This window comes from Polyodon spathula, chromosome 6 (assembly GCF_017654505.1).
Source record: "Polyodon spathula isolate WHYD16114869_AA chromosome 6, ASM1765450v1, whole genome shotgun sequence".
NCBI lineage: Eukaryota > Metazoa > Chordata > Actinopteri > Acipenseriformes > Polyodontidae > Polyodon > Polyodon spathula.
Genome location: NC_054539.1, coordinates 72,316,939 through 72,328,540, shown reverse-complemented (window position 1 = coordinate 72,328,540; position 11,602 = coordinate 72,316,939). Strand labels below are relative to the sequence as shown.

Here is an 11,602-nt window from a genome sequence, read left to right as displayed (position 1 = left end):
TATCTAGGCTTCTTAACCAATAAACCGATACAAAAATAAATACAAGCGGCGTATCTCCAAACACTGGAAATGGTTACTCTTCACATTGACTTGACTGGTGGAAAAAAAAAAAAAAAAAACAGTAGTTTTTTTTTTGTTGGTTTTTTTTTCCCCAGTGCAGCTGGGCAAAGTCTCTTCCTTCCTGACTTGTATCTCGCATTGATTCGTTCTGAATACTTTAAACCTACCCCAACTACTGATCATGCCTGTCAACACTGAGTTTTCAAAATAAGGGAGCTTTCATAAACTGAAATCTGTATTGTCCTGAATTGAAGTGCACACCTACATAAGACAAAGGCAACCAACTGTTCCACTGTATTATTTGGTAAAATGATAAACGGTGATGCAGTGCTCCTTCTAATTGTTTTTAAAAAGGAAAAATATCACAAAGAAAAACAACCGTGACATGCTTCACAATCAAATTCTCTGTTGGCTTCTGTGGTTGTAGCTGTCTGATTTGGCAGCAGTCAATACTTTGTAAACCGGTCCACTGTAGTTGATTTTGCAGGACAGCAAAGCATGCACAGTTAGTGTTGTTACTTACATCAAGCAACAAACCTAAAGGAAGAGATATGGCACCTACTTTATAACAAGGAAAAAATAAATCAATTTAATAAGTCCATTATCAAAAAAATATTTTGAAAAGCCAAATTACACGACAACGTACTGTGTAACCTTATTCATTACACTTCATATATGTGGTGGATCACTAATACCACTGTCAGTAACATTTCATTGTCAACTATCTCATTTTAAGAGTAAACACTCTTGATGTAACACATGTTATCAATGCATTGTGTTTGTGTACTCTAATCCCCTTGTTTATATGTGTTTTTGTGCTGTGTGTTTATTCCCTCACGGTTGTATTCTGCTGCTGCGTTGTATACCTTTTGTGTGTGTGTGTTCCCATGTATCATGTAACCTGCCTGCCTGTTTGTCTTCCCTGGTCTGTTACCATTGGTTGCTATCTGTCTGTCCCCATTGACTGTTTGTCTGTGCCCATTGCCGTTGCCAGCGCCACCGCCATGTCTGGAATGCCCAGCGCCATTACCGCTGCCACTGCTAGCTGCACGTCCGTATCCCCCCATTTTGCTGCCAGGGGTGCCATTGTCAGCGTTGTCGCTGCCATCTCCACCACCTCCAGAGAGCGCAGCATTGCCACCCTCTGTAAAACAGCCCAGACAGGGCAAAAGTCACTCGGGTTTAGTGGGTAAAAACAGGGTTAAACATTTCAACCCCTTACAGAAGCCCAGGGGTCACCAGAGGGGTTAAACGGGCGCTCCTGACTGAAGACCCAGGACCACACTGGCAGAAAGAGAGGAGACCACCTCCACCACAGCAACCCCCCACCTCGACACCCACAAGACTCCGGAGAGGAAAGACCAGACATGAGGGGAGGGGATTGTGTTTTAGTGGGAGAGGAGCCCGATTGCAGCAACGAGTTGCGTTGCGCCCGGTTGACTTTTTGAGGACAAAAGAGACTAAGGTGGAGGCAATGTAAGGATCTGTGCACTGTGACTGTGTACTATAACCCCGCTGTCTATATGTGTTTTTATGCTGTGTGTTTATTCCCTCGCCGCTGTTTTGTTTACCTTTTGTGTGTGTATTCCTGTGTATCGTGTAACCCGCCTACCTGTTTGTCTTCCCTGTTTTGTTACCATTGGCTATTATCTGTCTGTGCCCATTGGTCCTAGTGTGCAGCTGAAGGCCAATTGGATGTGCCTGAGCCCTGTACCCTATTTGCATAAGGGGGCAAGGCTAAGGTTATAAGAAAGAGCTGTGATGCCATTTTGTTGTTCTTGGTAAATGTAACCTGAGAAGTTGATAGAGCTGTGGACACTGTGTGTGAGGAAAGGCTTGATGTTGAGTAAAGCCTTTTGAAAGATCCAAAGCATCTCTCTCAATACCTGCCTCCGACAATACTTTGCAATTTGAAAGTCTGGGAACATGTTTACTACAGAGTTGCTGAACTAGTCACAACATGTAAAAGTCTCTGGCTTTTTGGTGTTTTTATGATCTCTCGTGCTTACTACAAACATCATTCTTCCTCCCATGTCCCACTATGAAAATCAGTCCTGCAGCTTACAGAAACGTTGCTTAGGATTATGTGAGAATATGTTGTTGTCCAATTTGCATAAATATTTCATTTTTTTTTTACTGGGTGAGCTGATTGCGCGCAAAGCCATTGTAGATGCTCAAGTATGTTAGCTTGTCTCACGCATTGAATGCATGACTGCCACAGGACTCCCCTGGGTCCTAAACCCTGCTCAGTACATACATTTTTGTAACCACAGACCGTACATGACATTTGGAGAAATTAAAGGTTTGCTGACAAAGGGGGTGTAACAGTAGCATTTTGAGCAAAATACAGGAGAAAATCTGTCCAGGCAGTTGTCCGGGAGAAGTGTGTCTCCAAAAAAATGGGAGAGTCTCGGCAACTAATGGAGAGTTGACAGGTCTGACTGAGTGGCAGCAAATTCCTACATTTCTACTGAAGGATTGTAACACGCTTGTGAGATTTAAAACAAGATGTAACACTAAATTTACAGTACTATAGGTAGTATTAAACGCTTGTGGAATTTAAAACAGAATTGCAAATGTAAAAAAAATAAAATAAAATAATCCTAAACACACACAAAAAAAAACAGTTCAGAAAGGAGATATCCACCAAAGATTTGAATTGACAATTCTTTATTGCATTTGACAGAGCCATGCTCACGAGGAATGTAATATATTTTGGCCCATGGACTTGTCCATTAGATCTCTATAGCCGCCCCACATGCTGGCTGAACTGTGATGTAATGATTGTTGATTGATGACAGCTATAGCCAGCAGGGAGGACAAGTAGCACTCTGGACAAGGCATGCTGCAAGGTGGAGGCAGGGGCAGAGGATGACCAAACAGAGAAACCACAAGGAGGCTTAGGTGAAAGGGCTATTTATTGGAACAATTGATTACATATGTGACTAGAGGGAGGATCCTCTTTTCAGAAACACAACATTAGTCTCCATCAGAATATGCACGTGACCATAAGAATTTTGTTGTGGAAGACAGCAAAGGAACTAAGGTACAATTGAAGTGTGCAAGTACTGTCAAGTTACTAGTGTATTTTTTGTTTTAGTCTTTCGTGGTTCTTGTTCAAAATGTATTTTTGCACAACAGTACTCACAAACGTTTGGTCACCATCCCAACCGCATGAAACTGAGGTTACCGTATTCGGCTGGTGTTAATAATACAGTCGTCTCCAGCTAAGAGAACACCCCTCGGGAAGCAAGCGAATTGTTCTCTTAGCCAAAGTGTTCCTTAAGACAGAGTTGACCACTATACACAATATGAATCAATAAATAAATAAATATGTATTATTTGGTTAGTTACAGAAAGGAGGGAGGTAGTTACAGAGACGAAGGAATTACAGAGAGGAGGGAGTTACAGAGAGGAGAGAGTTAGTTACAGAGAGGAGAGAGTTACAGAGAGGAGAGAGTTAGTTACAGAGAGGAGAGTTAGTTATAGAGATGAAGAAGTTACAGAGGAGGGAGTTAATTAAAGAGAGGAGGGACTTACAGAAAGGAGGGAGTTAGTTACATGAGAATTGAAATGGAGGAGAGGGAAGCAGTACGAGCAGAGAGGAGAGAGTTACAGAGAGGAGAGAGTTAGTTACAGGGAGGAGAGTATTAGTTAGAGAGAAGAGAGTTAGTTACAGAGAGGAGAGAGTTACAGAAAGGAGGGAATTAGTTACGTGAGAATTGGAATGGAGAAGAGAGTTACAGAGAGGATGGCGGTTTGTGTGGAATGTAGGATGGAGCCCAGATTGAAGCTCATCGAGGAGAATGTTTGGTGAATAGTTCCAGCGCCCTTGTAAACGGGCCATGCTTGAAATCAAAGACAATGCAAAATGTGAATAAACATTAAGCATTACACTGGGAACATGGGATTTAGACATCTAGAGCCCCTTTCATACTGGCACCCGGATCACACTCCTGCGTAGTGAGAAACCAAGTACCTGGGTCGTACCTGGGTTAACCTGAGTCCCAGCGGCCCACCTCATATGTATGTGCATATGTATAGTTATTATGTACTATATATTGCCTTACAGTACGACACTATGACAAAAAATGAACTGAATGATAATACCCCAAAATAATCTTAATATTTTTTGATAAAGCAGTCGGCTTATTTTGAAAACCATGTAAATCTACTGCTGTATTATAATGTAATATATAATAACTTAGTTAATATGATAATGTAATATACAATAACTCAGTTACTAGGAACCAGATGAGTATTGATGGGCCACGTGGCCTCCTCTTGTTTGTAATTTTTTATGTTTTTAAATGAATTTTAAAACCACTGACTACAACATTTAAACTCGAAACTATGAATAAATGTGGATATTACACACTTCTTTTCGACATTCTAATATAAAACCATAAATGGACAGTGGCACTGGAGCTATTTTTAAAGTGGGGGTGCTGAAAGCCATTGAACAAAACCCCTGTATATGATGGAAGCCATGCAAAGCCAGGGGGTGCTCCTGCACCCCCAGCACCCCTAGTTCCAGTGCCCTTGTAATCGGGCCATGCTTGAAATCAAAGAAAATGCAAAATGTGAATAAACATTAAGCATTACATTGGGAACATGGGATTTAGACATCTAGAGCCCCTTTCACACTGGCACCCAGATCACACTCCTGCGTAGTGAGAAACCAAGTACCTGGGTCGTACCTGGGTTGACCTGAGTCCCAGCAACCCACCTCAGAATGTGGGCACACCCTTTGACCCGGGTTGAGGGAGATGGAATGCTTGATTGCCATTCGTGAGCTGACGCAGTAAGAAGCAGCCACACCTGCGTGAAGGTTTCACTTCTGCAGGGAACATTTCTGTTTATTCTGTTTAGCCATATTTCTGTTGCTTGAGACACACCACGAGCCAGATTGCAGCAGGGATGAAGAAACATTTGCTCTAATCGACATTTGGGCTGAAGGTTCAATCCAGAAAAGCTTGGATTGAAGCGTCAGTACCAAGCTGCTTCCAGGGCATGGATACTTGCATTGTGCGCTTGCGTCTGTCACCCAGGGCAACCCTGCTTTTTAAAAACAGTGTGGAATCGAGTACCTGACCCGCATGACACCGGGCCCTGCCCGGGTAGGTTCTGACCTGGATAGATCATGCCAGTGTGAAAGAGGCAGAATTAAAGGCTGTGCCAGGAGTACTAGAGCACAGACTAGAGTATTATATACTGAAATGGTGATTAAGTCATTGGGGGCTGTGTTTAGGTCACTAATTTAGGTCTAAATGATTGCAATCTAAATGATCATATTAATAGATATGCACATCTGTGTTTGATAATGGTTTGTGTTCAAGTATGTGCCATCATCACCTCGTGAAACGCTCCTTCTCTACTGGTCAACTGGCCATGCCTTCCCTTTCACTCCCCACCCTCCTGTGTCCACTCCTTCTCTTCTCTTGCCCAAATGATGATTGTTTGTGGAATGAAAAAAACAAAATGGAATTCTTAAATGCGAAAAAAAAACAAAAAAAAAAACACACACATTCTGTCCATGGTAAAGACTGCTGTTAATTTTATGGATATTCAAGATGTTTATAGATTGTCCAGAAACATAATTAAAAGGAATAAGGGCCATACAGACATTCTAAAGAATGCATTTTACAGGTATTTATTTATTTATGTCTTAAGTATAGGATGAGATACAGTTGATTGTAAAGGAAAAGTCTCAGTAGCTTCTATTAACACATCTGCATCCATTGCTATTTTTTTAAATTTTATTTAAGAATGAATTTAATGACATAATCTATAATAGATTTGCCGTGTGGATGTATCTTAGTTTAATTACAGTTAGATATGCAATAGATCCATGTTGTCTGCAGGTTTACCAGCAGGTGGCACTGCAGTATAACTTAGCAGAGAGTGAGTGCTTGAAAGAATAACAGAATGAAGCATTCATTTTTCCCCAGTTCAGGATGTGACCGAGCACAGCTTCCTCACAAAGTGGGTAAATTGCAACCTTACATTAACATGTACTTGTTTACTGAGTTGTTATTAAATTTCTCAATACTGCTGAAATGTCAAGCAGACCCAACTTGATGTACAGCCCTGAATACTGGAGAGTAATCTTGTACTGAAACTTGAAGGTTGGAGGTTCTTCTTGCAATTTGCATGGCATGAAAAAGGATGAATGGATCATTTAATATATTTTAAAAGTGCATTCTGCTAACCACAGAATAAACTCATACATGTAAGGCTGTTATGGTATTTCGAATGACTGAAATATTGCTTTTAAACCAGATCCACAGAGAACCTACAGTTTTTGATCTTGGCAACAAAAAATCCTACTATTTCAAGAGCTGACCCTGGGAAAGTGAGTGTACACTCTTATTGATAGGAAACGGCATGAGTGATTGCTGAAACACCTCCAGGATTAGGATCAGGAGTTTTTAGGAATCGACAAAGGGGGAATACTGGATGAATAAACAACTACTTCTTGTAAATGCTTACTGGTAAATGCTTCTTGGAAATGGAGGTAGGCTCTGTGCTTCCTAGAAAGTACTTGTTTTTTATGGATTAAACTTATTACACAACATAATTCCTCAAAAAGCAATGCAGAGTGACGAAGCTCGGAACTGCTCAATTTCCTTCTCTCTCTCTCATTAAGTAGCAAGTGAACCACTACCACTGTGTACTGTCCTCTTTTGTCTTCTGCTAAATGAATGACCCTCTATTGTTTAAACTGAAATGTGTTTGAGAGGAACAGCTCCAACACTAAACCAATTATTTTCTCTCCAGGGGTCTAATGAATTTTGATAATTGCTATGCATAGTCAAAGGGTATGAAGAAAGAAACAGGACATCAAGAACACATGTCAAGGAGCGGGCATTTTATTGTTTCATTGTCAAGTGAATGAAGTCTATCACACTTCCATGAATGATTAAAGATGCCAATTCAGTGTTTTAACTTCAGTCATGAAAAAAAGAAGGGGAAAGACATTTAGTACCATTGCTAAAACAATGCCAGGATGAGATGTACGCTCATATTCTGAAATTGTCCTATAGTAACGTTTTGTATGAGTTGAACGTAGTTTGTCAGTGGTGCCAAATATGACACCCAAATCAAGGTGGCCAGTCATTGTGTTAATATTTCATGGCCGAACAGTGATTTGTTAATAGTGCACTGAAAGAAAAGTTTATTTCAGATTAATCCTTTAATAAACTAATAGGTTATTTAAAAAGGTAAGCCTGGTAATATACTGGTAATCCAATACAGAACTACGATTTACAAATGTTCTTGTTTGTTGAATATATTCTACTTTCTTATTGAAAGTGTGTGCTTAATCTATATATATATATATATATATATATATATATATATATATATATATATATATATATATATATATATATAAAATATTCCTTTGAATGTAAGACACAATTTTTACTTAGATTCGAGTACGGTATAGTGATACACGTATTAAAATCGGCCCCAAAAGAAGTGACAGTCCGAGTACACCAACAGAAACGTGACTGATTGCCAGTTGAAGGGTTCTGTAGTCATTATCCTCCAGAGCGGATGCTCTCCTCCTCGATGTAAACAAAGTAAGCTTTCGCTCAGCGCCTGCCTGTGCAGCAATGGCTGTGGTGCAGTAACCTTGAACTGGCGTTGTTGTGTTCTTAAACAGGCATAGGCTCCCCAGACACGCCCCTCAGCCAATCAACTCCGCTCCACAAAAGCAGCAGCACGACTCAACCAGTGACACCTCCCTGTTGCAATGCGTTATAAATGCATCTTATTTGATTTTTTATTTGAGGATGGGAAATTTGGGTTGAATCTTAAATCCGAAGGAATGCGGTTTCTTTATTGCAAATGCCATTGTACCCATTGCCAAACTGGGTTAATACTGTGTTAAAAACAGTTGATCTCAAAACACAATATCGTTGCTACGTGCAACGGACTGGAAGGCCAACTATATAATACAATGTTTATGCACAGTGTTGACTTGGTATTCGGCATTGCTCCGAGCATCCTGGTACAGCCCCAGTTTAAATCTACGGCATTACCTTAGATACTAGGGAGATAGGACAGCTGTCAAGCCCACAACTGAGGCTAAAAGTGAGGAGGAAGGTGGAGGACAGAACTCAAAGCAGAAAATGCATTAAAAAGTATTTTTTTTATTTTTCTAGACTGACTGGTTTCTTTACCTGATTAACTATTAACTATTATACCAGGGGGAAAAAATCAATAGCAGGCAGACTTAAACTGTGAAAGATTTCTGATTAGATATTGCTTTTTTAAAAAGGTTTATCAAATTTCCTCTGAAAAAAATATATCTAATTTGACACCTATGTACAATTCATAATCCTTACTGATAAATACATTAATGTTTTGCATAGACTAATCTGGATCTGCATCAAAAACTGAAAGCCTAACACTTTCATTACATTTTTCCATGCTCCACATAATTTACGTTTGGTTTAGGCTCCTTGGGATGCCACCTTTCCACAGTTACTTTGTAAAGATTCTTCTCCACAACATAGACTGCATTTTAACACTGTGCTTGTGAGCATGAGGAATATAAACACAGCAAGATGCAGCAGTCTATTAAAAGGACTGCATAGAAGCATCTCTGTGTGTGCAGACTTTGAGTCTTCTGAAATCGAGTCAACAGTAATGTCAACAACCAAAAAAATGTGGCAATATTCAAAATCAGGAAGAGCCTGATGTAGGAAGCTGAGACTGTGGGCTCAGTGCTTCTCACAATGGAATCCATCAGAACTTCTTTATATCTAAGACTTTTTACATACCCAACCTTTCTGCCTTTTGCACGGCGAAGGTCACTATAGTCCAGGAAATCTCTTGCATCCCCTTCCCCTTCTTCTGGGTTTTCGTTAAATATCTTTGTCCTGCTTTTTTGTCTCTCCTTCTTTTCGGCCAACTCAATTTGAGCAAAAATGTCAGGCAGGCTGTCTGTTAGACTTCCTTTTCTAGCATTTTTCGCTTTGCCTTGCTTCTGGGAGAGTGTAAACATTTTCTCAATGATTTCTTCAGTTTTCTTCTTGTCTGAAAACTGCAGGAGGCGCTCTGCTGTTTTCCTGAAATTGTCAGTGTTGAGAACACGGGCCAGAATTTGCTTTTCGAGCTGCTGGAAGACGGGTTTGACATGTTGGAGATTGTCTTCAACCAGGCCCAAATAGCGGCTCACCTCCGGAGGCGGGGCATCCTTGACTCCTGCTGCCCTCTCAAAGACAATCTTTTGACGGTCAGCGAGCACCATGGCGAAAAGTGGCTTGCTGGCCACTTCCCCCGTGAGAAGGTATACTGTGTATGTGAGATCATTTGCCACCAAATAAATGTCCACTCGTTGTGCATCCCCACGAATACTGAAACTCTGAACATCCACATCAGGCCCAAAAAAGATGTATGCCATCCTGGTTATCGGGTTTCTCAGAGGCATAGTCACATTCACATAGTTAGATCCATTGTACGGGTAGCCACGTGGATAGCCCCTGTATCCCAGAACCCCTTTATCACTGTAGCCAGTGTCATCCATCCAGAACATTTTATACAATCCATCCTTATGTCTAATAAAGGCTCCATGGACCCCTTCTATTGCTGTCTCCTCAAAGGGCATATCGGTATTGTGAAAGTAAGAGCTGGCTGATTCAACAGGGCTGTCTTCCTCTAAGTGAATTTGATCCACCAGGAGCAACAGCTGAGGGTGCAGAAGAAGCAGGTTCCTCTGCACGCTCCTTAACTTCAGAGCAGGGTTATAGGCACTCATTCCCTCGCCTCGAATAAATACCATTCCTTTCCTCTCCAGAGCTGCCAGCACCCTGCCCTGTGAGTCCCCAGCAAGTCCATGTTTATACTTGAGCCACTTGGAATTGCAGGCTTCAGTCACCTGGCCTTCCCATGGTGCAAAGCAGCTCTCGGAAACAGCAGGGGAAAACATCAAGGCGTTGTTGAGGAAAGTGTACTTCGGCCCATACAGGGCTTCAGTTATGAAAGGCACGCCGTTGGGTGCAAATGTAAAGGAGTTCTGGTCTGGGTGCTCGTGACCAGCATTGAAGTTCCTCCACCCTTTGATCCACTCTTTGTACTTGTTCTGGTGCACAATGTCAAATATTGCACGCCCCCCCAGCTTTCCTGATTTGAAGGACAAGAAGGTATTGTTGATTTGAACTGGTAGTGAGCTTCCATAGGTAACAACTCCCCAATCTTCAAAGAAGTGCAGTCTTGATCTTTCAAAATCTGGAGGGGGCTTTGGGGCCAAAGAGGCATTATACCTGCAAAGGAAAAGAAAAGTGACTGTAAGCCATGGATTTTCTGTCAAAATGTGGGTCTTTATTTAATATATTACATTACACCAGACAGCTCTGTACCTGCTTGTGCTTTGTAATACATGGTTTTAGAATGATAAAATGAAGATTTTTAGAGGAATTTGGTTAAGGCAGTGGGGTATTTAAAACCTTGGTTTTCTTCACATTGTAAAACCTGCAGAACCAGCAAGCGCTTGATTTCTTTTCTACAAACACCTCCGAATTGCATGTCTAGTTGCTATACAAATATGGTTTTGTGTCACTTGGTGTCACACTCCTTCCAAACTGAACATTTAGTTAAGACTGGGAACAGCTTGGCATTGATAAATTAAGCTTTTTAACTTATGACATCTCTGAACATTAGCCATTTGTGAATCTAGTTATTTAAAAAATAAAAGTACAACATGTTGATATAGGAAAGCTTAATGTTGCAGACTTACGGCTTATTGTATTTATAGAGTGCCTATACCTCTGCTCTGAATGAACCTTGTTTTTCTGCACCTGCAGCTGTTGATCTGGAATTGTGGATGGGTGTGGACAGTATATCCCTAACTACTCCAGGAGATCTTACCAGAGGAACTCAGTGTGAAGTGTGCACCAGCGCTGGCCCTTCCCTGCCAACCCGGGCCCTTCCACCACTCGATTCTGACGGATCATCTCTGCCAGCCAGTTCCCGCTTCCATTGCGCAAGATGTAATTATCCATGAATACCAGCTGACTCTCAGGTCCGTAGAACCAGTTGTAGTTGGAGTCTGCAATGGCCACACTCCTTTGAAAGCCTGGTATGACAGAAGGGTTGCCAGTTAGACAATTCATTTATTAATACACCAATTTGTTTATTACTGCTCTATGTGACAAAATGGTGATTGTGAATTTAGTGTTTAAGAAAGGTGAGGGACTGTGGCACATGTTGCTGTCAGCACAGAGACTTAAGTAAAAAGACAATTTACTTGACAAATCTCTGTCCAGTCCAAGCTTGACCTGACCACCTCATGCCTTTCAGTCTTAGGCATTTCTCAATAATAAAATTATGTGATAATTTTCATATGTCCACTGCGAGTTGTGTATCTGTGCACTGTTTTTAAACTGTCTTATACCTTAGCTTAGGGTTGGTTCACATCTATTATAGTACTTCTATGCAAAGCTGTTTCTAAAAGCTTGTATAGAAGATCTTCTGTACACTATCACTTGGTCATTTTACCCCAGGTATTCTCTCTCTGTCTATTATTGACTGG

At 41.0% G+C, this 11,602-nt stretch overlaps 1 protein-coding gene across 3 annotated transcripts in view; it reads right to left on the bottom strand.

Moving 5' to 3' along the window:
- Positions 1-6,916: 6,916 nt before the first annotated feature.
- The window catches only part of LOC121317582 (dermatan-sulfate epimerase-like), a 37,232-nt gene continuing 32,546 nt past the window's right edge, over positions 6,917-11,602 (bottom strand). For all 3 annotated transcript variants that reach the window (XM_041253671.1, XM_041253672.1, XM_041253673.1), the window contains 2 exons: positions 10,939-11,146; positions 6,917-10,334 (listed from right to left, as the gene is read on the bottom strand). In XM_041253671.1, the coding sequence (XP_041109605.1) occupies positions 8,594-10,334; positions 10,939-11,146 (1,949 nt within the window). In that variant the 3' untranslated portion in view covers positions 6,917-8,593. The remainder of the gene's footprint in view (positions 10,335-10,938; positions 11,147-11,602) is intronic.